This window comes from Engystomops pustulosus, chromosome 6, assembly GCF_040894005.1.
Source record: "Engystomops pustulosus chromosome 6, aEngPut4.maternal, whole genome shotgun sequence".
Taxonomy (NCBI): Eukaryota; Metazoa; Chordata; class Amphibia; order Anura; family Leptodactylidae; genus Engystomops; species Engystomops pustulosus.
In genome coordinates this window covers 13,708,190-13,736,034 of record NC_092416.1, presented here as the reverse complement: position 1 = coordinate 13,736,034, position 27,845 = coordinate 13,708,190, and the positions used below count along the sequence as shown (strand labels likewise).

Genomic DNA, 27,845 nt, shown 5'->3' with positions numbered 1-27,845 from the left:
ATTACAGACTCCTGTGATAACTGTTACAGCTGATTATTGTAGTCTAGGACTAAAGTACAATAAATTACCAATATCCAGAGGTCCGTTTGTAAATAGGGGTCGTATGTAAGTCGGGTGTTCTTAAGTAGGGGACCGCCTGTAATAATAATTATAATCAACTTAAGACCTAAATATACCCAATAATTTACACTGCACATAAACATTTTATTTGAGATGTTTACTTTATTTTTGTAAAATCTAAATATATAATGTATAATAAAAGTATTTAAATACAAGTAAAAAAATAAAAGGGAATTTAACAAATAGCTTATAGAGCAGTGATGGCGAACCTTTTAGCGCCCGAGTGCCCAAACTGCAACCCAAACCCCCCTTATTTATCGTGAGGTGCCAACCAAAAATTAAAGCAGTAACTTATTGCTCCCTGTTCTTCAACAACGTTCGATCAAATTGGCCTCCTGAGGACAATATGGGTAATTTGCATAATTTTAGCCAGTGTCCCTCTATACACAGAGAATTTTGAGGCCAGCAGAAGGCTTCCAAAGATAATTTGTCCCTGTCTACTCATTCTCCCTCTTCCTACATACCCAAGAAGCGAAGTAAGTATCACTTAAATATATGACTGAAAAGTTGCTTGGAACTGCAGGAAGATTCTTTGAGTCCTGTCTGGTGTGCTGCTTGGGTGATGGCCCGGGTGCCCACAGAAAGGGTTCCGAGTGCCGCCTCTGGCACCTGTGCCATAGGTTAGCCACCACTGTTATAGAGAGTCAAAAGCTTTATATGTAGAAGTTTGTCGACTTTGGAGATCACTTTTTTGGTAGAAGGGACCCTCACGCAGAAGTAAGTTCTCATTCACATCAATAGGCTGTATAATGCATGGTCACGTTTGGTCCTCCACTACAAAATATTCTTCTCTTTAGCCTCTTGCCACTAAATTGAGGTCCTGCAGTTGTTTTGTTTTGTTTTTTTTACACCAGAAAGCTTTATTAATGTTTTAAAGTTGCATATTCCACAACTTCTACATTGTTGGCTCTGATTGGTCGATTTTGGTTCTGCTGTCTATGGGCTATTTCAGAATATTCCAGTTCATTTGATGGCTGCATGATCTGAAAAATAAGATTAAAGACTATTTTAAAAAATTTCATTAAAGCATTGATAATTGTTGTCAAAATCTAGGATATCATCCAAAAGTTGTAGGTCAGTAAAGCTGTGATCAGATCTTTTAGGCCACTAGTGATTGCCCTACATGGGTTGTCAGAGATGGAAAAGGCCCTGTGTTGTAGGCAAATTGTGGCCCCCTAATCGATCTAATTAAAAAAAAAAAACTAGATACATAGATAAGTTCGGCTCTACAGTTTAAGGACCTTTGAAAGACCTATGAGTAAGGAGATGAATGAGTATGTTATGATTATTATATCTATGAACTAGTATCAAACTTGTTGGTTGGTTTAGAAGATTGGTCCCTGGGGTAGCATCAAAATCAGCCATAGTGTAATCCCCTCTAGTGGCTGTGAAAACTCTTAATTTTTAGAGTATTCATTTTCATATTATGTCTAAAAAAAAATGATAACGGTGATCATGTTTTCATGTAATTTGGGTCCTGATGGAGTTTGGGTTGAGTGTCACAACCAATGGCACTTGTCACAGTGCTGCCCTTCCCTACCTCTCCTCTCCGCCCCAGTCTATTGCCCTTCCAGTGCTTTTTGGTCTGTTAGTGATCCAAAACTAATTTCTTCTCTAATCTGAACCTTCTACTTATACAGCACTTCTCCTGAGCTGCACCAATGTTCTGGAATTCCCCACCCTGGACTATCAATCTCCATATTCAAGTACTAAAGTCTCAAACCTCTAAAAGAACCCAATATAATTTGACTGTAACTCTCTTTTTACTACCGAACCCCCACCCTCCCCAATGGATTCTTCCTGTCTATTTCATCCCTCAGCACCTGATACCAACTAACAGGTGGCTTTCGCATACACCTGATGGCGTATCAATAAAGATGGCGTTTGGTGACGGCTCCTGCAGCATTATTTATTTTGTGACAAATGAAACTAGGGTAGGTCGTTGATGTCCCCCAAGGAGTGAAAAATGGACATATTAGAAATTACGCTGATCCAAAATATTTCCAAAATGGTTGGGGAGATATTGAGAAGATAAAAATAGTACACAACAAAACCATGGGGGTCATTTATCATTTTTTGTCTTTCCTTGCCGTTGGTGTTTTTACGTCTTTTTGCTGCGTAATGGCTGTTTTGTGCCTATTTTGCACTTTTTTTGGAATGTTACGCCTCAATTCGCTGTGTGTTGTTTACCATTACATTGCGCCTCTTTACAGATGTTTGTGCCATATTTATTATACCAATGCACCGATATGGGTTCAATAACACTCCAGTCCTGACCATGCTTAGGAAAGGCAGTAGTATGATTTGTGCAACAAAGACAAATGAGGTGCAAAAAATAAACTTACAACAGGCCCAAAAAGAGCAAAGAGGAGAAGGAAATAAGATAAATGACCCCCTATGTGTTTTGCACCTTAAATTGGGTCCTTCTTCAGGTCTGTGTATAATCTGGAGCTGAGATAAGATCAGGTTGTCAATGGACTCCCAGAATTTCTGAAAGGTAATTGTGTGCTAGGTGGCGCTATTTTCTCTGTATTTTTTTCTTTTTGAGCATACTCCTGAAGATTATTTATTTTAGCCCTTAGGAAAACTGTATAGGTATTTGTACACACACTTACACCTCCAGTGTTACTCCGAATAGATTGTAAGTTCTTGAGAGCAGGTCGCTAATTCTTGTTTATTGTTTTAACTGATGTCCATACTATTCCGATAATAATATCGTTGGTGTATGTACTGTACCCCATGACTGGTGAAGCTCTGTGAAATCTGATGGCACTATGTCAATAAATATGTGTTTATTATGAGTGAATATTTCACTTTTTGAGAATCACTTACTTCGCCATTACTGTAGATCACATAGTTTTCATCAACCTTCACATTCACTGAAAGCCTAAAATAAATATAACAAAAAAAAAAAAAAAATTTTCAATTTATACTGCCCCATGTGGCTAGACATGGTACTGATTGGATCATAATTATCCCTGTCATTAATAAGTTAAAGGAAAACTACCTCCATGGATTTGCCTATTACAGTAGATCCGTTGGCAGGTTCCTCTAATGTAGAGTAGTAGAGCCCTTTTTAGGGATAATTCTTTTGTGGCCCATAACTTTTGTAAATTTGAATTCCCCCAATATTCAAATTTTCTAAAGAGGCTACTGGGGCGTGGAGTAGGCGGAGCTGAGGCTGCACGGCGCAGCTACTCCACGCCCCATTTGCCTACCAATGCATCTTCAGCGTGTAGCTCATGGTGTCTGCGCGCACTCGTCTGCGAAGCTGGGTTCTGCGCATGCGCAGTAGCTCTGGCTTCAGAACAGAGACCACACAGCCGGTGGCCTGCATTCTACCTCCTTGATAGGTAGATCCGTGGAGGTAGGTTTCCTTTAATAATTGTATGGATGGAATATTGTGATGTTAAGTCTTCCACATTTGATTTGTAGCAGTTCATTATGTGCTGAAAGGTTAATAGTCTTATAGAATAGTCTTATAGAAACGTAACAAACAGCAGGTGAAAAAAGTAGAAACACATGAAAATGCTAAAAACTTGATGGTGACCACCAGGTCACAAGGATTTTGGAACGTTAATAAGGAAAAACATGAATTAAAGTAGAAACTCACTCTGATCCTATTACCGGAGATTGGGTATTGGAATTACTTTGGATATTTCCATATTGATGTTCATTCTTAGCTTTAGTCATCTGCAAGAAGGAATTGTAGCATTGGAGGAAATTTTTATGCTAATTGACCTGGACAATGGGCAGAAGCAGAAAAACACTCACATCATAAGGAGTCCTGGCAGGTACCGGTCCAGGAGTAGTAGAGGTCGGAGGAGAAAACTTCTTGTTTCGGCTAAAGTCAATACATTTCAGAAATTAGATTTAAGAGGTTTTATGCAAGTAAAAAAATGTATAAGAATGTTTTTTCTTTCACATTTAACACTATCACATATCTATGTATAAAATAAATGAGATATTAAAATTGTGATTTTTTTTTTTGTGATTTATCATTACAGGCGGTCCCCTACTTAAGAACACCCGACTTACAGACGACCCCTAGTTACAAACGGACCTCTGGATGTTGGTAATTACTGTACTTTAGCCTTAGGCTACAATAATCAGCTGTAACAGTTATCATAGGCGTCTGTAATTAAGATGTATTTATAATCCTGGTTCTTATGACAACCCAACATTTTTAAAATCCAATTGTCACAGAGACCAAAAATTATTTGCCTGGGGTTACAATTCTAAAGTATATGGTTTCGGGTTGCATACAAATTCAACTTAAGAACAAACCTACGGAACCTATCTTGTATGTAACCTGGGTTCTGCCTGTATTAGTTTTTCCTATTTTTTCTAATTATTATCATTATTACCCATAATTCTTATCATTCTTGCTTTATTGGAAGAAAGTGTCAACCATAAATATATATATATAACATTACATATGAATATTTTATGGGTCATGGCATTTAATAATCGCAGTCAATATGCTGGTAAAAACTGAGTCTGTACATAAATGTTACAACATTAGCGGTTATATGGGTTAACAAGAAATCAGTGCCGTTATGGCAAGAGAAATTAAAAATAGGGAACTGTGGAGAGATTTTCCCAAATGTTCATGTGTGTGGGGCAGGGCAGATGTAGGAAGATGGGATTGTGGTTAGAGGGAAAAGGATAAAACTTGGGTGAGGAAGGGTGGTCTACAAGAAGCTTAATAGGACATTTCTCTGTATCATTAGCTATTGTTCTACAAAGAAGGAGTATTCTGGGGAGAGGTGGAAAGTTATCCAGGGACCCCATGTTTATAGGTAATTTTCTAGGTTTTTTTGGGGGGGATTCTGCTGTAAGTTCTTCCATTCTCTGCAGGAAGTGGATTTCAGTCAATGGTTGAGGGGATTCTGGTTGATTTCCGGGAGAGATTCATGGTGCGTGGAGGAATCAGCATATACCCCAGTAGAGAATGTTCGGCCTTCATTATAAATTTGGGTAACATAGATGGTAGAAGTATTGCAGGGTGGTGGTCTACTATGTGGCCTCTCAGATCAGAGGTTAATCTGCAAATCTGGTTCCAGCACGGTTGGATAATGGGACATTCCCACCAGATGTGTTGCATTGTGCCTGGTGCTTGTCTACATCTCCAGGATTCGTCTGAACATGTACAATAAATTGTGTATTTTGGACGGGACCCTATACCATTTTGAGGTGATTTTATAGTTAGTTTCTAGTAATTTACATGATAATAAAAATTAGTTGGACCATTCCTCTGTAGAGAATGTCTTGCCTACCTCCTCGCCTAGTCCTGATGAAATGTGGTGTTGGCTCAATTTATCGAGTAAGATTCGATATATAGTGGCGGCTGGATTGGTGATTGGGGTGGGAGTTCTCTGTGCAGATTCAATTTTGTCTTATGTCTGTAAAGTGAGAGTTGTGCATATTCACACAATGGGGCTCATTTATTAAGGGTCCGCGGAGCGCATTTTCGGGTTTCCCGTCGATTTCCGTTTTGCGCCGCATTTAACAGGGGATTTTGGAGCATGCGATCGGATTTTGGCGCATCGGCGCCGGCTTGCACGCAACAGTAATTGGGAGGCGGGCCGTCGGACAACCCGATGGATCAGGACAACGCGCAAGATTTAACATTTAGAATTGTGTTGCAAGACACGCACTTACAAGCACAAGAAGAAAAAGGTGAACTCTGGCGGACCTTGGCGGGGGAGCGACGGATGCAGGAACTCGGGCGCACGATCTTCATGAATTGCGCCGGACTTCATCCTCGTTAGACCATCCGAATCTGGGATCGCGACAGGACCATGTAAGTAAATTTGCCCTATTGTGTTGATATGGCATGAGTCTGTGGGGCTTCTTTACTAACGGTCGCGCTGCTCACTTTCGTCGGACTGTGCGCTGTTTTAGGGTTTTGCGCGGCTGCACTGGGTTTCATGCAACAGAAAACAGGGGGGGGGGCATCCCGGAGGCCGATCCGACTATTTCGGACTGAGCACAGGATTTAACTTTCAAATTGTGTCATAAGGCAATGCACTTACATGCACCAGGAAGAAGAAGGTGAACTCCGGGGACCTGAGCGGGGAAGCGACACATGCAGAAGATCGGGCGCAGGATCTTTGTGACTCCCCACACAGCGCATTATACACGGACAATGCACTTACATGCACCAGGAAGAAGAAGGTGAACTCCTGGGACCTGAGCGGGGAAGTGACACATGCAGGATATCGGGTGCAGGATCTTAGTGACTCCCCGCACAGCGCATTATACACGGACAATGCACTTACATGCACCAGGAAGAAGGTGAACTCCTGGGACCTGAGCGGGGAAGCGACACATGCAGGATATCGGGCGCAGGATCTTTGTGAATCGCAGCACAGTGCATTATACACGGACAATGCACTTACATGCACCAGGAAGAAGAAGGTGAACTCCGGGGACCTGAGCGGGGAAGCGACACATGCAGGATATCGGGCGCAGGATCTTTGTGAATCGCAGCACAGCGCATTATACACGGACAATGCACTTACATGCACCAGGAAGAAGAAGGTGAACTCCGGGGACCTGAGCGGGGAAGCGACACATGCAGGATATCGGGCGCAGGATCTTTGTGAATCGCAGCACAGTGCATGATTGTCAGACAGTGCACTTTCTGTGAACTCCGCAGACGGATTAGTAAGTGTGCCCCTATGTCTCTAAGAGTGATGCATGGTGTGAGGGAAAATTTTTTATGAAATATTATCCATATTTAAATGTATAATAATACCAACAAAATGATGGAACAATGATTTAAAATCAAATATTTCTGGGAATGGGGGAAAATACTGGGAATTTTGTTAAATGACCTTGTAATTTTCTAAGAATCATCAGCGATCATGCCACAAAGTGTTGTTTATTTTGCTAATTTTACCCACATACATACATTTTGGTTAATGATGGGAATGAATACAAGGTAGAAAGGAATGAATCTTAGAAATGTTCCATTATGATGATGAGATTGGTGAACACATTCTCATAATTACCGGATGCAGATGTAGGCGGCCAGAAGAATAAACAGCAGGATGAATACTCCAGAAACTATCCCCAAAATCAGAGGTAAATCCACTGTCTCACCTATAAGAAATTAAAATATATAATTAACGTGTGCGTACAGGAAGCTATATTGTTTTTGTATACCTATGGGCTATGATGTATATTACTATATTTACATACAATGGAATATCTTGTCCTTTTTCTCCCTCCTCCATCTGAAAATGGTTGAGGGAGTGAATATTAGCAGTAACCAGTGATTGGCTGATACACTGGGGACTTTCCTCCAGCTGAGCAAGATATACATTCAGCGGAGGCTGGGGATGGATACAATACTTTGCATCCATCTCCCATTGCTTCTTATTGCCTCCACTGAGCGTGTACGTCACAGGGTGCAGGATGGAAAGATGTAGCTTGATAATATATCTGGAGCAGTATAAGATTAACTAGTCAATCGTTACACTGCCTAACTTTTAGAAAAGTTTTAGTATATCTGCTTCATATAGTCTTACAATGATGGACCATGATCATTACAGTACACTAACGTTGTATGTGCATTTCTTCTGAGGAGGAATTCCCAACACGGTTATGAGCGATACATGAATAGCGGCCGTTGTTATCTATGGTCAGAGTCTTCCCTGTCTCATTGTGTAATATAGATCCATCCTTCATCCAGGTGTAGTGAGTGACATCAGGACGGCTGCTCCGGAAATCACACACCAATTCACCCTCATCCTCCACAATGACGTGAACTCCAGTTGGTGCATCTACAGAAGAGGAGAAAATCTGTGAAATTTCCAAAATGGCAAATCTATTTCCAATTGCTAAATCACAAATATATTTAATATTAGGACAATATTTATGTATTTACTTTTTTCTTTTAATCTACTTATATATTTTTTTTTTCTTTTTTTTATTAATTAATTAATTTTTATTTATTTTATTTTTTTGTGTGCCTCTATCTACTCCAGGGTGGGGTGGGAAGGGGGGTAGGGGAACAGAAGAATGGGTATACTAATTATAATTTATGAAGATGATGGGGCACATTTACTTACCCGGTCCTGTCGCGATCCAGCGGCACGTTCTCAGTCGGGGATTCGGGTCTTCTGGCGATTCACTAAGGTAGTGCGCCCGATGTCCACTAGGTGTCGCTGCTGCGCTGAAGTTCCCTGGAGTTCACTATCCTCTATGCTGGGTGCAGGTAAGCGCTTCTCAAGCAACACTTATTTTTTTTAAATTCTGCGTTTTTTCTGAATCCGTTGGGTTTTCCAACGGCCACGCCCCCGATTTCCGTTGCATGCATGCCGGCGCTGATGCGCCACAATCCGATCTCGTGCGCCAAAAACCCGGGGCAATTCAGGGAATTGTTATTTATTTAAAAGGCAGCGTATGCATGAAAAATCTTTTTAGGACACACTTGGAAGATGTAAACTTTTTGGAAAAGCGCTGTATAATATAGTGCCAGGAATGCAAATGTATCTGTACAATAACCCCAAAACATTTACATTTAAACAATTTGCATATAAGCAAACACATTGGTAGCATTGTATATACAGGCGGTCCCCTACTTAAGAACACCTGCTTTACATACGACCACAGGGGCGTAACTACAGCGGTAGCAGCCATAGCAGACGCTATGGGGCCCACAGTGTCTGGGGGCCCCGTCATCCGACCTGCCACTAAAGAATGAAGAATGTTCTCCATTATATACATTATTATGCTGCATATTGTGGTATATATATTGTTTATGTGTGTGTATCTGTGATGTGTATATGCTGTATGTGCATATGGTGTGTATAAATACAGTACGTTATGTGTGTATGTAAGCTGTATGTCTGTATATGGCACTGTAGGTGTGTATATGTGATGTGTATATGCCCTATATGTGTGTAACAGTGTATAAATGTGTGTGTATGAGTGATGAACTGTATGGTTAAGTATATAGGAATGTAATATATGTATATTTTTAAGCCGGCAGGGGGTCCCCTTCAGAAGTCTGCTATGGGGCCCTGCCTCTCCTAGTTACGCCACTGTACAACCCTTAGTTACAAACGGACCTCTGGATTTTGGTAATTTACTCTACTTTAGTCCTAGGCTACAATAATGAGCTATAACAGTTATCACAGGCGTCTGTAATGAAGCTTTAGTGTTAATCCATGAGTAAGGCATAGACAAGCTGAAACGCGTAGGGTTTTTTTTCGTGCCAAGTTCAATTGGGAGCATTGTATATAGAAACATATGTTTGGGGCACTGTCAATGTACTGAGCTTGATTTTTTTGCAGTTTATTTAAGCAGGTCCTGGTTATGGTGCGGTGCTAGTGGCATAAGCTTTGTTCTGTTTGTTGTTTATATCTGTACAGAGCCCAGTTCTGGTGCTGTATTTATGTGCAATTCCCAGTTCTGGTACTGTATTTCTTTATAAAGCCCAACCTTGTAATTATATACCAACCTTGGTTTTGCTGTTGTATTTATAAATTGCGCATGGTTCTGGTGCTGTATTTATAGTATGTATGAAACTTGGTCATGGTGCTTTATTTTTTAAAAAAAGTGTAATTCTGGTGCTATGATTATTTACTTGTTCACTTCAAAATCACAGATTTATAGACGTACAAAACATACTCCATGCTCCTGGTTATATACATACATATGACAGGGATCAGTATTGGGGCGGATTCTCCTCTCCCCACAGTATTTCGGGCAGCACAGGAATAGGGCTCCATGTCCCTGGTCACACTCCTCACTGTCATCTCCCGTCCTCTGTCTGGTAATCTGGTTTCCCCTTTGTACCATTCATACTCAGATACATCAGGCCTGGAGACGCTGTTACATTGTAACGTTACATCACTTCCTTCCATCACTTCATCAAACCCAACAACAGTGACATTTTTTGGCAAATCTGTGGAGGGAAATTTATTACAGTTAAATTTATCATTTTAAATGTAGAAATTACTGTACATTAGTCTTGCATTGTTATAGTGAGAAAGAAGGAAATGAACAATACAGACATCTTCAGACCCTATTGTGACGGAGCTGCACTAGTCATCATTCAACACAAATTAGGGGGCGTTCCGGTGCTCAGTTGGACTGTGCACCAAATTTGACATGCATAGTCCGATAGAATTGTGTTGCATGCATCATGTTAAAAGAGCACCAAATAAAAAAGTGCGCTCTGTCGGAGCAGTGCAGGGGGCGCCAGATTCATGAAGAACGTTCACCAGAATTTCCCGAATCTGGCGCCCTCTGCAGTATACACAGGCAACTGCACATAGTACACACTGCACTGTTCTTAGTAAATGTGCCCCAAAGTTTTTAGCAGAATACTCTATTCTGATATATTGAAAATGATTAAATAGTTGGCAACTGAAAATTCATGGTAATAATAATCAAATAAAAACATGTCTAGTATTGAATATATATTAAAATTAGACAAAGACAAGCATAAATAAAAGATAATATTATACATGGTGGTACTTTCTGTAAAGATGTGATCTTCTATTGTCAGTAGTGATGTAATGATGGGTCAGTGTTATCTATATAGAGGACATTGTACATGGAGGAGGAGGGGATAAGCTGTGACATCATCTATTGTCAGTAGTGATGTAATGATGGGTCAGTGTTATCTATATAGAGGTCATTGTACAGGGAGGGGGAGGAGATAAGCTGTGACATCATCTATTGTCAGTAGTGATGTAATGATGGGTCAGTGTTATCTATATAGAGGTCATTGTACAGGGAGGGGGAGGAGATAAGCTGTGACATCATCTATTGTCAGTAGTGATGTAATGATGGGTCAGTGTTATCTATATAGAGCTCATTGTACAGGGAGGAGGAGGAGATAACCTGTGACATCATCTATTGTTAGTAGTGATGTAATGATGGGTCAGTGTTATCTATATAGAGGTCATTGTACAGGGAGGGGGAGGAGATAAGCTGTGACATCATCTATTGTCAGTAGCGATGTAATGATGGGTCAGTGTTATCTATATAGATGATATTGTACAGGGAGGGGGAGGAGATAAGCTGTGACATCATCTATTGTCAGTAGTGATGTAATGATGGGTCAGTGTAATCTATATAGAGGTCATTGTACAGGGAGGGGGAGGAGATAAGCTGTGACATCTATTGTCAGTAGTGATGTAATGATGGATCAGTGTTATCTATATAGAGGGCATTGTACAGGGAGGAGGAGGAGATAAGCTGTGACATCATCTATTGTCAGTAGTGATGTAATGATGGGTCAGTGTTATCTATAGAGAGGTCATTGTACAGGGAGGAGGAGGAGCCAAGCTGTGACATCATCTATTGTCAGTAGTGATGTAATGATGGGTCAGTGTTATATATATAGAGGTCATTGTACAGGGAGGGGGAGGAGATAAGCTGTGACATCATCTATTGTCAGTAGTGATGTAATGATGGGTCAGTGTTATATATATAGAGGTCATTGTACAGGGAGGGGGAGGAGATAAGCTGTGACATCATCTATTGTCAGTAGTGATGTAATGATGGGTCAGTGTTATCTATATAGAGGTCATTGTATAGAGAGGGGAGGAGATAAGCTGTGACATCATCTATTGTCAGTAGTGATGTAATGATGGGTCAGTGTTATCTATATAGAGGTCATTGTACAGGGGGGGGAGGAGATAAGCTGTGACATCATCTATTGTCAGTAGTGATGTAATGATGGGTCAGGGTTATCTATATAGAGGTCATTGTACAGGGAGGGGGAGGAGATAAGCTGTGACATCATCTATTGTCAGTAGTGATGTAATGATGGGTCAGTGTTATCTATATAGAGGTCATTGTACAGGGAGGAGGAGGAGATAAGCTGTGACATCATCTATTGTCAGTAGTGATGTAATGATGGGTCAGTGTTATCTATATAGAGGTCATTGTACAGGGAGGGGAGGAGATAAGCTGTGACATCATCTATTGTCAGTAGTGATGTAATGATGGGTCAGTGTTATCTATATAGAGGCCATTGTACAGGGAGGGGGAGGACATAAGCTGTGACATCATCTATTGTCAGTAGTGATGTAAGGATGGGTCAGTGTTATCTATATAGAGGGCATTGTACAGGGAGGGGGAGGAGATAAGCTGTGACATCATCTATTGTCAGTAGTGATGTAATGATGGGTCAGTGTTATCTATATAGTGGTCATTGTACAGGGAGGGGGAGGAGATGAGCTGTGACATCATCTATTGTCAGTAGTGATGTAATGATGGGTCAGTGTTATCTATATAGAGGTCATTGTACAGGGAGGGGAGGGGATAAGTTGTGACATCATCTATTGTCAGTAGTGATGTAATGATGGGTCAGTGTTATCTATATAGAGGTCATTGTACAGGGAGGGGGAGGAGATAAGCTGTGACATCATCTATTGTCAGTAGTGATGTAATGATGGGTCAGTGTTATCTATATAGAGGTCATTGTACAGGGAGGGGGAGGAGATAAGCTGTGACATCATCTATTGTCAGTAGTGATGCAACAAGAGTGTTAATTACTATATGATCAGTGGTCAAAAAGTAGTGGGAATTGCAGATTAGTAAATGTTAGTAAATAACTATAGGAAATCAAAATTTTGTAAGTGACACATTCACTTTCATTATGCAATGGGGAAAATGTTCTTCACTTACAAAGCGATAAAGAAAATGAGGACTATAAGTTATTATGTAAAGTTGGTCCTAACACCTTCTTCTTCTTGTTATTGCATGTTTCTTATTGCATAGGTTTATATATAATACATACAGTGGATAGTTATTGTCCCTTTCTCGTCATTACTTCTTCCATTAGGATGTGTAGCCGTGCACTGGATAAGACTCCCATCATCCTCATAGGAAGGAGTATAAGTCAGTTCTGATACTTCTCTCCATGATCCATCCATTAGAACCACTGACTTCGTTATCAAATGACCGGGTTTGTTCCATTGTAGATCAGGAGGACTGGAGCCGCACGTGTGATCTACAGAACATTGTAGCGTGTTGACTTCTCCTTCCGTTAGAACTTTTGGTACATAAAGATCAATGTTCATCTGATCTGTGGAAAAAATAAGACAGTCAATTACACAAACATTTCTCAAACATCAACATATACTGGGGCAGATTTACTCACCCGGACCTGTCGCGATCCAGCTGTGCGTTCTCTGCGGTGGATTCGGGTCTTCCGGCGATTCACTAAGGTAGTTCCTCCAACATCCACCAGATGTCGCTGCTGCGCTGAAGTCCGCCAATGTCCGCCAGAGTTCACGATCCATTGCCGGGTGAAGGTAAGTGCGTGTCCAGCGACACTTTTTTTTTTTTAAATGCGGCGGTTTTTCTGAATCCGTCGGGTTTTCGTACGGCCAAGCCCCCCGATTTCCGTCGCGTGCATGCCGGCGCTGATGCGCCACAATCCGATCGCGTGCGCCGAAATCTTGGGGCAATACAGGGAAAATCGGCGCAAAACGGAAAAATTAGGTTAACCCATCGCAAAAATGCGAATCGGGCCCTTAGTAAATGACCCCCAATGTCTTTGCTAAGACTCAACAAAGAATTTTTGGTATCTTCTCTACACTGAAGAGCTTTGATTGGTGCTCAAGTTCTCACTTCAACCACACCTTTTAGGCAGTAATACTCATATTATTCTTATATTTGTTATCCATGGCTTCCTTCCTTCTAAAATTTGGCATTTAGGCTGCTACACTTGTGCTGGGGCACTTCTACCTCCCACTGTGTGAGATTACAGCAGGTAAATGGAGTGTTGAAATGCTGAAGGAGCAGAGTGGAGGATGACACAGTGTATCAGCCTGTGAAGCTACAGCACTAATAGACATTGGTTCATTAGCATAATTTTAAAATCTAATTTTAGTCCATGGATAATAAATATAATAAGATTACCACAGTCCCGGTGCCTGGATCTATGGGTAATGTCCCTGGTTTATCAAGATGGATTTTGATGGTAGATTTCCTTTGAAGAGGCCTACAAAATACTTTTCTTTTGTGTTTTTTTTTAACATATTTGCCTTATTTTTTAACATGTCAGGCTATTTTTCTATCAGCATTCACTCATTCCATCAGGTGTTTACATTTATGTCATGTTTCTATCATGTATGTTCTGCATTTCTTAGGTTTTATTCCAAATGTCACAATGGTTTGTCCGGTCTAATGTATACGTTTTTATGAGCCAAATCCAGGAGTTCAGATACATTAGAACAGTGATGGCAAACCTTTTAGATACAGAGTGCCCAAACTACAACCAAAACCCACTTTTATGTCGCAAAGTGCCAACATGACAATTTAAGCAATAATCTATTGATCTCTGCTGTATCACAAGTTTCAATCATATTGGCGCCCTGAGGACACCAATACAATAGAAAGCAGGAGACATTTGGAATGTAGCTTCCCTCCAGGGTCCCCTGAAGAGGAAGAATAAGGGGACCCAAAGCAGGAGCTCCAATGATAACCCATCTCTGTCCACACTTTCTCTCTCCTCCTGTAGTCCTGGCAGCCAAGTAGGTGTCACATTGAAATAGCGCTGAGCGTGGACTGTCCTGGGCTGTATTAGACTGCAGAAGGAAGCTTTGAGTCCTATCTGGTAAATTCTGTGCTGGGTGCCCACAGAAAGGGCTCCGTGTGTCACCTCTGGCACCCGTGCCATAGGTTCGCCACCACTGCATTAGACCAATGAAATCTGCGACCCAAAATATTGTAAATCAGTGGGATCCAAAAATGTCAACAGATACAATGAGAATTTACTGTTATATGGTAAAATTCCAGATCATAGATCATGTAGATAGAGATGATAGGGAAGGGATAACAAAGAGTAAGGAATTGGAATGGATTCATACTTTGGGGATGTTGAAACTCCACGGTCTCAATCATATTTTAAATTGAATGCAATGGATGCTCGTTGGTGCCACCTTTCTTTTCCCTTGTCGACAGAATTAGGGATTTATTTATGTGTCTGGTATAGTGACTGCAGGGATATTTGTATGAGGACGGTATAGTGACTCCAGGAATATATTTATGTGTGCAGTATATAGTGACTGCAGGGATATATTTATGTGTGCAGTATAGTGACTGCAGGGATATATTTATGTGTACAGTATATAGTGACTGCAAGGATATATTTATGTGTATGGTGTATAGTGACTGCAAATTTATATTTATGTGTGTTGTATAGTGACTGCAGGGATATATTTATGTGTATAGTAAAGTGACTGCAAGGATATATTTATGTGTGGTATAGTGACTGCAGGGATTTATTTATGTGTGTTATTTAGGGACTGCAGGGATATATTTATATGTACAGTATAGTGCTGCAGGGATCTATTTATGTGTGCGGTATGGTGACTGCAGGAATATATTTATGTGTACAGTATATATTGACTTCAGGGATATATTTATGTGTTTGATATAGTGTCTGCAGGAATATATTTATGTGTACAGCATATAGTGACTGCAGGGATATATTTATTTGTACAGAATGGTGACTGCAGGGATATATTTATGTGTACAGTATAGTGACTGCAGGGATATATTTATGTGTGCGGTATAGTGACTGCAGGGATATATTTATGTGTACGGTATAGTGATTGCAGGGATTTATTTATGTGTATGGTATAGTGACTGCAAGGATATATTTATGTGTATGGTGTATAGTGACAGCAAATTTATATTTATGTGTGCGGTATAGTGACTGCAGGGATATATTTATGTGTATGGTATAGTGACTGCAGGTATATATTTATGTGTACAGTATAGTGCTGCAGGGATCTATTTTTGTGTGCGGTATAGTGACTGCAGGAATATAAATATGTGTGTTATATTGACTGCAGGGATATTATAATGTGTATGGTATAGTGACTGCTGGGATATAATTATGTGTTTGATATAGTGTCTGCAGGGATATATTTATGTGTTCAGTTTAGTGACTCCAGTAATATATTTATGTGTACAGTATATAGTGACTGCGGGGATATATTTGTGTGTGGGATAGTGACTGCAGGGATATATTTATGTGTACGGTATAGTGACTGCAGGGATTTATTTATGTGTACAGTATAGTGACTGCAAGGATATTTTTATGTGTATGGTGTATAATGACTGCAAATTTATATTTATGTGTGTGGTATAGTGACTGCAGGGATATATTTATGTGTGGTATAGTGACTGCAGGGATCTATTTATGTGTGTTGTTTAGCGACTGCAGGTATATATTTATGTGTACAGTATAGCACTGCAGTGATCTATTTTTGTGTGCGGGATAGTGACTGCAGTAATATAAATATGTGTGTGTTATCATGACCGCAGGGATATATTTATCTGTACATTATAGTGCTGCAGGGTTATATTTATGTGTATGGTATAGTGACTGCAGGGATATATTTATGTGTGTTATATTGACTGCAGGGATATTATAATGTGTATGGTATAGTGACTGCTGGGATATTATTATGTGTATGCCATAGTGACTGCTGGGATATATTTATGTGTTTGATATAGTGTCTACAGGGATATATTTATGTGTGTTATATTGACTGCAGGGATATTATTATGTTATGGTAAAGTGACTGCTGGGATATATTTATGTGTTTGATATAGTGTCTGCAGGATATATTTATGTGTGCAGTATAGTGACTGGAGGAATATATTTATGTGTACAGTATAGCGACTGCAGGAATGTATTTATGTGTGCAGTATAGTGACTGCAGGGGTATATTTATGTGTACAGTATAGTGCTGCAGGGATATATTTATGTGTGTGGTATACAGCTGCAGGGATATATTTATGTGTATGATATAGTCACTGCAGGGATATATTTATGTGTATGATATAGTCACTGCAGGGATATATTTATGTGTATTATATAGTCACTGCAGGGATATATTCATGTGTAAAGTACAGAAACTGAACATATATATATGTGTGTGTTCTATGTTTTCTGTTTGTGTTTACATGCAAAATTCTGAATTGCCTCATTGTTAATACATCGGTTGACTGATTTTTGTGTTATGATTTTTATAAGGGAATGGCCCTACTGTTTTTTACCTCATAAATCATCCCTGGATCTTCCATGTTTTTCCCACAATCGAGTTAACAACTTGAGGGTGAAGAGTAGGAACAGTTCTTTGGTCCACCTAAGGCACCAAAATGCGTTGCCCTGGCCCTTTGTTTCATCAGAACCTACTTTTCACAATGGGAAAGTAGAAATATCATGCAGAACAATATTGAAATCTTGGCAGAAGAATCTCTTTGTATTTTGTGTGAATTCCTTGCAGAGTCTAGGCATGATTGTACATGTGCATGGTGTGTAGGTGTGATATCACATTCTGTGTATTTACCTGTCACACTGAGCCACAAAGTCTTGTCATGTCTCCGTTTTGCATTTATACTTCTATCTATCCCTGGATAGTATTCACCAACATCTCTTCTTTTCACAGGGTCTATTCGCAGGGCACAGCTCTTATCTCCCGGCAACTGTTTAATTCGTTTTTGGTGATCTTCTATAATTGCTGGTATATACCATACAGTGCCGGATGTATCTGACGTCCTGGCAGGATGATATGTACAAGGGATCTCCACACAGGAGCCGAGCAGAGCCGTAATCCTAGAAGGGAACGTCCATCGCTGACACACAGACCCCAGATAGAAGCCTGGAAGCAACGAGCAGAACATGAGGCCGCAGTCACAGATTCTCATTGTAATGCTTTAAAAAAGTAATCCCAGTTGTCTGCATTTCGGATACTATGTACAGTCTGCTGATCAACTCCTGCTCTATAACATACTTCCTGAAGATAGGACAATATGTACAATCTTCTCATCACCTCCTGCTGTATAACATGCTGCCTGCTGATAGGACCCTATGTACAATCTACTCATCACCTACTGCTCTATAATATGCTGCCTGCAGATAGGAGACTATGTACAATCTTTACATCACCTCCTGCTCTATAATATGCTGCCTGCAGATCAGATACTATATACAATCTGCTCAGCTTCTCCTGCTCTATAACATACTACTTTCACATAGGACACCATGTACAATCTGCCCAGCTCCTCCTCTTCTATAATATGCTGCCTGCAGATAGGACACTATGTACAATCTGCTCAGCTTCTCCTGCTCTATAACATACTACTTTCACATAGGACACCATGTACAATCTGCTCAGCTCCTCCTCTTCTATAATATGCTGCCTGCAGATAGGACACTATGTACAATGTGCTCAGCTCCTCCTGTTCTATAACATGCTGCCTGCAGATAGGACCCTATGTACAATCTGCTCTGCTCCTCCTGCTCTATAACATGCTGCCAGCAGATAGGACACTATGTACAATCTGCTCAGCTCTTCCTTCTCTATAACATGCTGCCTGCAGATAGGACACTATGTACAATCTGCTCAGCTCCTCCTGCTCTATAACATGCTGCCTGCAGATAGGACACTATGTACAATCTGCTCAGCTCTTCCTTCTCTATAACATGCTGCCTGCAGATAGGACACTATGTACAATCTGCTCAGCTCCTCCTGCTCTATAACATGCTGCCTGCAGATAGGACACTATGTACAATCTGCTCAGCTCCTCCTACTCTATAGCATGCTGCCTGCAGATAGGACACTATGTACAATCTGCTCAGCTCCTCCTGCTCTATAACATACTACCTGTAATTATCTTGGAAACAGTTTACAGAAACAACATGCTATATGCCATCAGTAGAGCTTATGCAAAATGGCAGCTTTTCTAAATGGACAAAAAAAATTTTGAAATGAAGAATAAATCAGGAAGGAAATTGTATGTTTTATCAGATTTTTTATTAGTAGAAAATAAAAATTGTTGACGTCTAGTTACCCTGACAGATGAGGAGAAGATAAAGCTGCTGCAACGCCTCCATTCTGGGTGAGGTAGGTCAGCAACTAAAACAAGAAACCAAATCATAGACACATAGAAGATGTCAGGGTACATTCACACGCGGTATGCCCGCCGTGCGGGCATACCGCCGTGTGCTGGAGGTGAGGAGGGGGTGACCCCTCCTCCCTCCATAGGAAATAGCGGCACACGGCCGCACATCCGCCGAAAGATAGAGCTTGCTCTATCTTTTTGCGGTGTGCGGCCCGGATCGGTGCCACACATGTGTGGCACCGGATCCCCGCCGTGCCGCTATTGCCGTCCATGGGGACGTACATGCGGCCGCAAATTTGCGGCCGCATGTACGGCCCCGCAGACGGCAGTGTGAATGAGCCCTCAGACAGATAGAATAATAGGAGCTGTAATAAGGTATAACAATAGTTACAACAACATGTTACCATCATTATTTCTATGGAAGGGGAACTGGACTTTCTATGGGGCCTGTGCAGAAGGGGCTATGTCACAAAAGAAGTTGGGGGCCTCCAGAAACAGGAGTATTTCAAGTTGAGGAACATATGAAAAACAATGGGGCACATTTACTTACCCGGTCCAGTCGCGATCCCGCAGCGTGTTGTCCGACAAGGATTCGGGTCTGCCGGTATTTTTAAATTCCACGTTTTTTCCGAATCCAACGGGTTGTCCGACGGCCACGCCCCCCGATATCTGTCGTGTGAAAGCTGGCGCCACAATCCGATCATGTGCGCCAAAATCCTGGGGCAATTCGGAGCAAAACGGAAATATTCTGTTCGGACCCTTAGTAAATGAGCCCCAATATGTTTAGATGGATACGGAAAATGAGGCATAGATTGATATGCTACCGATAGGGGGTATTTTGTTTTGGTAGAGAGAGGTAAGGGGCATTATGAGTGTGTGTGTGTGGGGTGGTGAGGAAGTGCGGAAAGGACAAAACATTATGGGGGGGGCATTAAAATGATACAAGGAGGACACTAAGTGAATTTTAAATACAGGGTTAAGTTAGTTTGCTTTGGACCCCAACCACATCTAGTTTTGCCCTTGGGTGTTGTCATTCATAAGTGGTGCCATAAGACTCTTAGGCTACATGCACATGTGCGTATATATGACTGCCGTGAGCTAGCCGCACAAAATTGCGACCACAGTAGCTCACGTCCACCCTGGAGGTCTATCGTGCATGGTTACGGTGTGGTGAGACCACTGAGGGATATTATTTATGCCTTCTCCTACCCTTTTCCATATTTCCCCTATCCTACTTCATATGTGGCGGAGCATATGATTGGCTGGTCGGTCACATTTACTATAGTCTCCCCTTCCACCATTTTAGACATGTTTTAAGGTCCAAACAGAAGTAAATTCTGCCCAATCTACTAAGAGGACGTAGCACCGGTGAGTGAATTTATTAAAACTGGATATTTTAAACTGTGTCTCACTGCACTGTGACTGTTCAGGTATGTCAGGGGTCACATGTCTACTATGGCCAATACTAGTGGCTGCTGTATTTATCAAAGGGAGGATTGTAGCTGGATGTGTAACCTTTATTTTTAAAGAGGACCTGTCACCCAATTTATCGGCACTAGGTGATGTTACTAAAGTAAGCAGCTCCTAGTGCTCGATCAAACGCCCCAGTGTTAGAGTGATAGCATTACCGGAAACCTCCGGTAACGCTATCAAACACTGTGGCGGGGTACAGTGTAATTGTCGGACAGCTCGCAAAGCTGTCCAACGTATTCATGAGGGGGCGGGGTTGGGGCGTGGCTAGGGGCGGTGACTGCCGCCTAGCGCGTGTCAGTCACTGCCGGCCTATGGAGCTAGCGGGGCGGTCCGGGGAAGAGGCAGCGCCTCGGACCACCCCCTCATGAATACATCGGACAGCTTTGCAAGCTGTCCGATGATTACACTGTACTCCGTCGCAGTGTTTGATAGCGTTACCGGAGGTTTCCGGTAACGCTATCACTGTAACACTGCGGCGTTTGATCAAGCACTAGGAGCTGCTTACTTTAGTAACAACTCCTAGTGCCGAAAATTTAGGTGACAGGTCCTCTTTAAGCCTTCCGTTCCATCTGGAGGGAGTTCTCAAGTTGCAGTAACTAGAAAACCCCCTTTAAGATTTTAAAACTGTGTACAATGTTCCCCAATGTTTACAACTATATGACTTCATATTCACTGCTCACTACAAGAGAAAGGAGCAGAAAAAAAGCAGAGAAGCTGCTTTACTTATGAAGTTTGTAACAAAGTTTAGATCAAATGTTTAGTTTTAAAACTGTGTACAATGTTCCCCCGGTCACATGTGAAATCTGCTCTCTGTGGTAATTTCCATGTAAAAAGAAAAATAATCTCCAGTGTGTACTTAGATGTAATAATACTAATAAAAACTAATGCAAAAATTACTGCATAACACAAAAACACCTTTAATCCTTGGCAAGTGCTTTCACCCTAATACAGTGACCACAATAAGAAAAAAATGTAAACCCTCAGCTTCTGCAGTGCTATTTATTTTTACTAAAATAGATGGTAACCTACTTAAGGACACCCGACTTACAGACGACCCCTAGTTACAGACGGACCTCTCTGCCCACTGTGACCTCTGGTGACCTCTCTGGATGTTACTATAGTCCCAGGCTGCAATGATCAGCTGTAAGGTGTCTGTAATGAAGCTTTATTGATAATCCTTGGTCCCATTACAGCAAAAATTTTGAAACTCTAATTGTGACTGAGGCAAAAAAAAAAATTGTCTGGATCTACAATTCTAAAATAAACAGTTTCCACTTACATACAAAATCAACATAAGAACAACCCTATCTTGTATTTAACCTGGGGACTACTTGTACCTAATATTTAACCAAAAAAAAAAAGAAATGATTTCAAGCGAAACTACATTTTTAGAAAAATTTTAAAAAATAACAGTCTGGATGATTATAGTAAACTTTGATATACTTTATCTTCTATCTGTTCCTTTTCCCTTCTTTTTCCCCTGCCTTTCAAACCTGAGAGATAAAGGAACCTGCTAATGTGTCTGAGGACTTAACCCTATACAGACCATCATCAAGGGAAATATGTTCTAGTTATGGAAATAGTTAATCAATAGCTTACTTTATTTCTACGCTGTATACAGCGACTTCACAACTACAGGACGTCATACGCATACTGCTCACTACAAGAGAAAGGAGCAGAAAAAAAGCAGACAATCTTCTTACTTATGAAGTTTATAACAAAGTTTATATCAAATGTTTACTTGTGCTGTAAAGGTAAACGAATTAAAACAACATAAAAAAGATTGAATATTTTTAACATGTAGAAAAAGTTACAATGTAAATGCTGAGGTTTTTTCACTCAAAAATAGAAGAATGTTATATATTATATCGTCACCAATCTGCAATCTACGGCCATCACCTCAGTTGCACACTTAATTATTACTTTTCTTTACTTAGAAGATAATCTTTACCCCCTCACATGGCTTGGGTTTTCTCCTTTATATAACCCCTCACATGGCTTGGGTCCTCTCCTGTATATAACCCCTCACATGGCTTGGGTCCTCTCCTGTATATAACCCCCTCACATGACTTGTATTCTCTCCTGTATATAACCCTCACATGGCTTGTATCCTCTCCTGTATATAACCCCTCACATGGCTTGGGTCCTCTCCTGTATATAACCCCTCACATGGCTTGTGTCCTCTCCTGTATATAACCCCTCACATGGCTTGCGTCCTCTCCTGTATATAACCCCCTCACATGGCTTGTATCCTCTCCTGTATATAACCCCCTCACATGGCTTGTATCCTCTCCTGTATATAACCCCCTCACATGGCTTGTATCCTCTCCTGTATATAACCTCTCACATGGCTTGTGTCCTCTCCTGTATAAAACCCCCTCACATGGCTTGTGTCCTCTTCTCTATATAACCCCTCACATGGCTTGTGTCCTCTCCTGTATATAACCCCTTCACATGCCTTGTATCCTCTCCTGTATATAACCCCCTCACACGGCTTGTATCCTCTCCTGTATATAACCCCCTCACATGGCTTGTATCCTCTCCTGTATATAACCCCTCGCGTAGCTTGTGTTCTCTCCTGTATATAACCCCCTCACATGGCTTGTATTCTCTCCTGTATATAACCCCCTCACATGGCTTGTATCCTCTCCTGTATATAACCCCCTCACATGGCTTGTGTCCTCTCATGTATTTAACCCCTCACATAACTTGTATACTTTCCTCTATATAACCCCCTCACATGGCTTGTGTTCTCTCCTGTATACAACCCAGTGACATGGCTTGTATCCCCTCCTGTAGATAACCCCTCACATGGCTTGTATCCTCTCCTGTATATAACCCCTCACGTGGCTTGTATCATATTCTGTATACAACCCCTCACATGGCTTGTGTCCTCTCCTGTATATAACCCCCTCACATGGCTTGTATCCTCTCATGTATATAACCCCTCACATGGCTTGTGTCCTCTCCTGTATGTAACCCCTCACATGACTTGTATCCTCTCCTGTATATAACCCCTCACATGGCTTGTATCCTCTCCTGTATATAACCCCCTCACATGGCTTGTGTCCTCTCCTTTATATAAGCTCTCACATGGCTTGTATCCTCTCCTGTATATAACTCCTCACATGGCTTGTATCCTCTCCTGTATATAAGCCCTTCACATGGCTTGTATCCACTCCGCTATATACCCCTCTCACATGAATTGTGTCCTCTCCTATATATTACCACTCACATGGCTTGTGTCCTCTCCTGTATATAACTCCTCACATGGCTTGTATCCTCTCCTGTATATAACCCCTCACATGTCTTGTTTTCTCTCCTGTATTTAACCCCTCACATGGCTTGTATCCTCTCCTGTATATAACCCCCCACATTACTTGTATCCACTCCTGTATATAACCCCTCACATGGCTTGTGTCCTCTCCTGTATATAACCCCATCACGTGGCTTGTATCCTCTCCTGTATATAACCCCTTACAGGGCTTGTATCCTCTCCTGTATATAACTCCCTCACATGGCTTGTGTCCTCTCCTGTATATAACCCCCTCACATGGCTTGTATCCTCTCCTGTATATAACCCCTCACATGGCTTGTATCCTCTCCTGTATATAACCCCTCACATGGCTTGTTTCCTCTCCTGTATATAACCCCTCACATGGCTTGTATCTTCTCCTGTATATAACCCCTCACATGACTTGTATCCTCTCCTGTGTATAACCCCCTCACATGGCTTGTATCCTCTCCTGTATATAACCCCTCACATGGCTTGTGTACTCTCCTGTATATAACACCTCACATGGCTTGGGTCCTCTCCTGTATATAACCCCCTCACATGGCTTGTGTCCTCTCCTGTATATAACCCCCTCACATGGCCTGTATCCTCTCCTGTATATAACCCCTCACATGGCTTGTGTCCTCTCCTGTATATTATCCCCTCACATGGCCTGTGTCCTCTCCTGTATATAGCCCCTCACATGGCTTGTATCCGCTCCTGTGTATAACCCCTCACATGGCTTGTATCCTCTCCTGTATATAACCCCTCACATGGCTTGTGTACTCTCTTGTATATAACCCCCTCACATGGCCTGTATCCTCTCCTGTATATAACCCCTCACATGGCTTGTGTCCTCTCCTGTATATTATCCCCTCACATGGCCTGTGTCCTCTCCTGTATATAGCCCCTCACATGGCTTGCATCCTCTCCTGTATATAACCCCCTCACATGGCTTGTATCCTCTCCTGTATATAACCCCTCACATGGCTTGTATACTCTCCTGTATATAACCCCTCACATGGCTTGTGTCCTCTCCTGTATATAACCCCTCAGATGGCTTGTGTCCTCTCCTGTATATAACCCCCTCACATGGCTTGTATCCTCTCCTGTATATAACCCCACACATGGCTTGTATCCTCTCCAGTATATAACCCCTCAGATGGCTTTTATTCTCTCCTGTATATAACCCCTCACATGGCTTGTGTCCTCTCCTGTATATAACCCCCCCTCACATGGCTTGTGTCCTCTCCTGTATATAACCCCTCACATGGCTTGTGTCCTCTCCTGTATATAACCCCTCACATGGCTTGCGTCCTCTCCTGTATATAACCCCCTCACATGGCTTGTATCCTCTCCTGTATATAACCCCATCACATGGCTTGTATCCTCTCCTGTATATAACCCCCTCACATGGCTTGTATCCTCTCCTGTGTATAACCTCTCACATGGCTTGTGTCCTCTCCTGTATAAAACCCCCTCACATGGCTTGTGTCCTCTTCTCTATATAACCCCTCACATGGCTTGTGTCCTCTCCTGTATATAACCCCTTCACATGCCTTGTATCCTCTCCTGTATATAACCCCCTCACACGGCTTGTATCCTCTCCTGTATATAACCCCCTCACATGGCTTGTATCCTCTCCTGTATATAACCCCTCGCGTAGCTTGTGTTCTCTCCTGTATATAACCCCCTCACATGGCTTGTGTTCTCTCCTGTATATAACCCCCTCACATGGCTTGTATCCACTCCTGTATATAACCCCCTCACATGGCTTGTGTCCTCTCATGTATTTAACCCCTCACATAACTTGTATACTTTCCTCTATATAACCCCCTCACATGGCTTGTGTCCTCTCCTGTATACAACCCAGTCACATGGCTTGTATCCTCTCCTGTAGATAACCCCTCACATGGCTTGTATCCTCTCCTGTATATAACCCCTCACGTGGCTTGTATCATATTCTGTATACAACCCCTCACATGGCTTGTGTCCTCTCCTGTATATAACCCCCTCACATGGCTTGTATCCTCTCATGTATATAACCCCTCACATGGCTTGTGTCCTCTCCTGTATGTAACCCCTCACATGACTTGTATCCTCTCCTGTATATAACCCCTCACATGGCTTGTATCCTCTCCTGTATATAACCCCCTCACATGGCTTGTGTCCTCTCCTTTATATAAGCTCTCACAAGGCTTGTATCCTCTCCTGTATATAACTCCTCACATGGCTTGTATCCTCTCCTGTATATAAGCCCTTCACATGGCTTGTATCCACTCCTCTATATACCCCTCTCACATGGATTGTGTCCTCTCCTATATATTACCACTCACATGGCTTGTGTCCTCTCCTGTATATAACTCCTCACATGGCTTGTATCCTCTCCTGTATATAACCCCTCACATGTCTTGTTTTCTCTCCTGTATTTAACCCCTCACATGGCTTGTATCCTCTCCTGTATATAACCCCCCACATTTCTTGTATCCACTCCTGTATATAACCCCTCACATGGCTTGTGTCCTCTCCTGTATATAACCCCCTCACATGGCTTGTATCCTCTCCTGTATATAACCCCTCACATGGCTTGTATCCTCTCCTGTATATAACCCCTCACATGGCTTGTATCCTCTCCTGTATATAACTCCCTCACATGGCTTGTGTCCTCTCCTGTATATAACCCCCTCACATGGCTTGTATCCTCTCCTGTATATAACCCCTCACATGGCTTGTATCCTCTCCTGTATATAACCCCTCACATGGCTTGTTTCCTCTCCTGTATATAACCCCTCACATGGCTTGTATCTTCTCCTGTATATAACCCCTCACATGACTTGTGTACTCTCCTGTATATAACCCCTCACATGGCTTGGGTCCTCTCCTGTATATAACCCCCTCACATGGCTTGTGTCCTCTCCTGTATATAACCCCCTCACATGGCCTGTATCCTCTCCTGTATATAACCCCTCACATGGCTTGTGTCCTCTCCTGTATATTATCCCCTCACATGGCCTGTGTCCTCTCCTGTATATAGCCCCTCACATGGCTTGTATCCGCTCCTGTGTATAACCCCTCACATGGCTTGTATCCTCTCCTGTATATAACCCCTCACATGGCTTGTGTACTCTCTTGTATATAACCCCCTCACATGGCCTGTATCCTCTCCTGTATATAACCCCTCACATGGCTTGTGTCCTCTCCTGTATATTATCCCCTCACATGGCCTGTGTCCTCTCCTGTATATAGCCCCTCACATGGCTTGCATCCTCTCCTGTATATAACCCCCTCACATGGCTTGTATCCTCTCCTGTATATAACCCCTCACATGGCTTGTATCCTCTCCTGTATATAACCCCTCACATGGCTTGTGTCCTCTCCTGTATATAACCCCTCAGATGGCTTGTGTCCTCTCCTGTATATAACCCCCTCACATGGCTTGTATCCTCTCCTGTATATAACCCCACACATGGCTTGTATCCTCTCCAGTATATAACCCCTCACATGGCTTTTATTCTCTCCTGTATATAACCCCTCACATGGCTTGTGTCCTCTCCTGTATATATCCCCCCCTCACATGGCTTGTGTCCTCTCCTGTATATAACCCCTCACATGGCTTGTATCCTCTCCTCTATATAACCCCCTCACATGGCTTGTGTCCTCTCCTGTATATAACCCCCCCTCACATGGCTTGTGTCCTCTCCAGTAAATAACCCCCTCACATGGCTTGTATCTTCTTCTGTATATTACACATCACATGGGTTATATCCATGTTGATTACAGTCATTTGCAACAAAAAGTTTCAAAAAAAGCCAAAAGTTGCACCTGCCAGGACATTAAAAAATACACATGTATCACAAGAAAAAAGACATGATCATACATAAAGCGCAAAAAGGACCTAAAAGTTTTAATCATACACCAAAGAAAAGAAAACTAAGATACATGTCCCCAGTTGTTACCAATACATCAAGGACTATTGTTAAAGGACTGGTATAGAATAAACATCAGATAGATATATAGGTACGGTAATTTATGACTTACCCTACAAGCCAGGTTCCCGGAGTGAAAGACACCACCGTAG

At 41.8% G+C, this 27,845-nt stretch overlaps 1 protein-coding gene across 1 annotated transcript; it reads right to left on the bottom strand.

Annotated features, from left to right (window-relative positions):
- Positions 1-344: 344 nt before the first annotated feature.
- Positions 345-27,845, bottom strand: LOC140134586 (B-cell receptor CD22-like). Its single transcript, XM_072155014.1, has 12 exons — positions 27,806-27,845; positions 22,093-22,153; positions 18,970-19,034; positions 17,466-17,777; positions 12,893-13,180; positions 9,791-10,042; positions 7,692-7,913; positions 7,140-7,230; positions 3,895-3,964; positions 3,734-3,813; positions 2,953-3,007; positions 345-1,103 (listed from the first exon to the last, which is right to left on the bottom strand). The coding sequence occupies exons 3-12, from the start codon at positions 19,010-19,012 to the stop codon at positions 984-986; spliced, it is 1,533 nt and encodes a 510-aa protein (XP_072011115.1). The 5' UTR covers positions 19,013-19,034; positions 22,093-22,153; positions 27,806-27,845; the 3' UTR covers positions 345-983.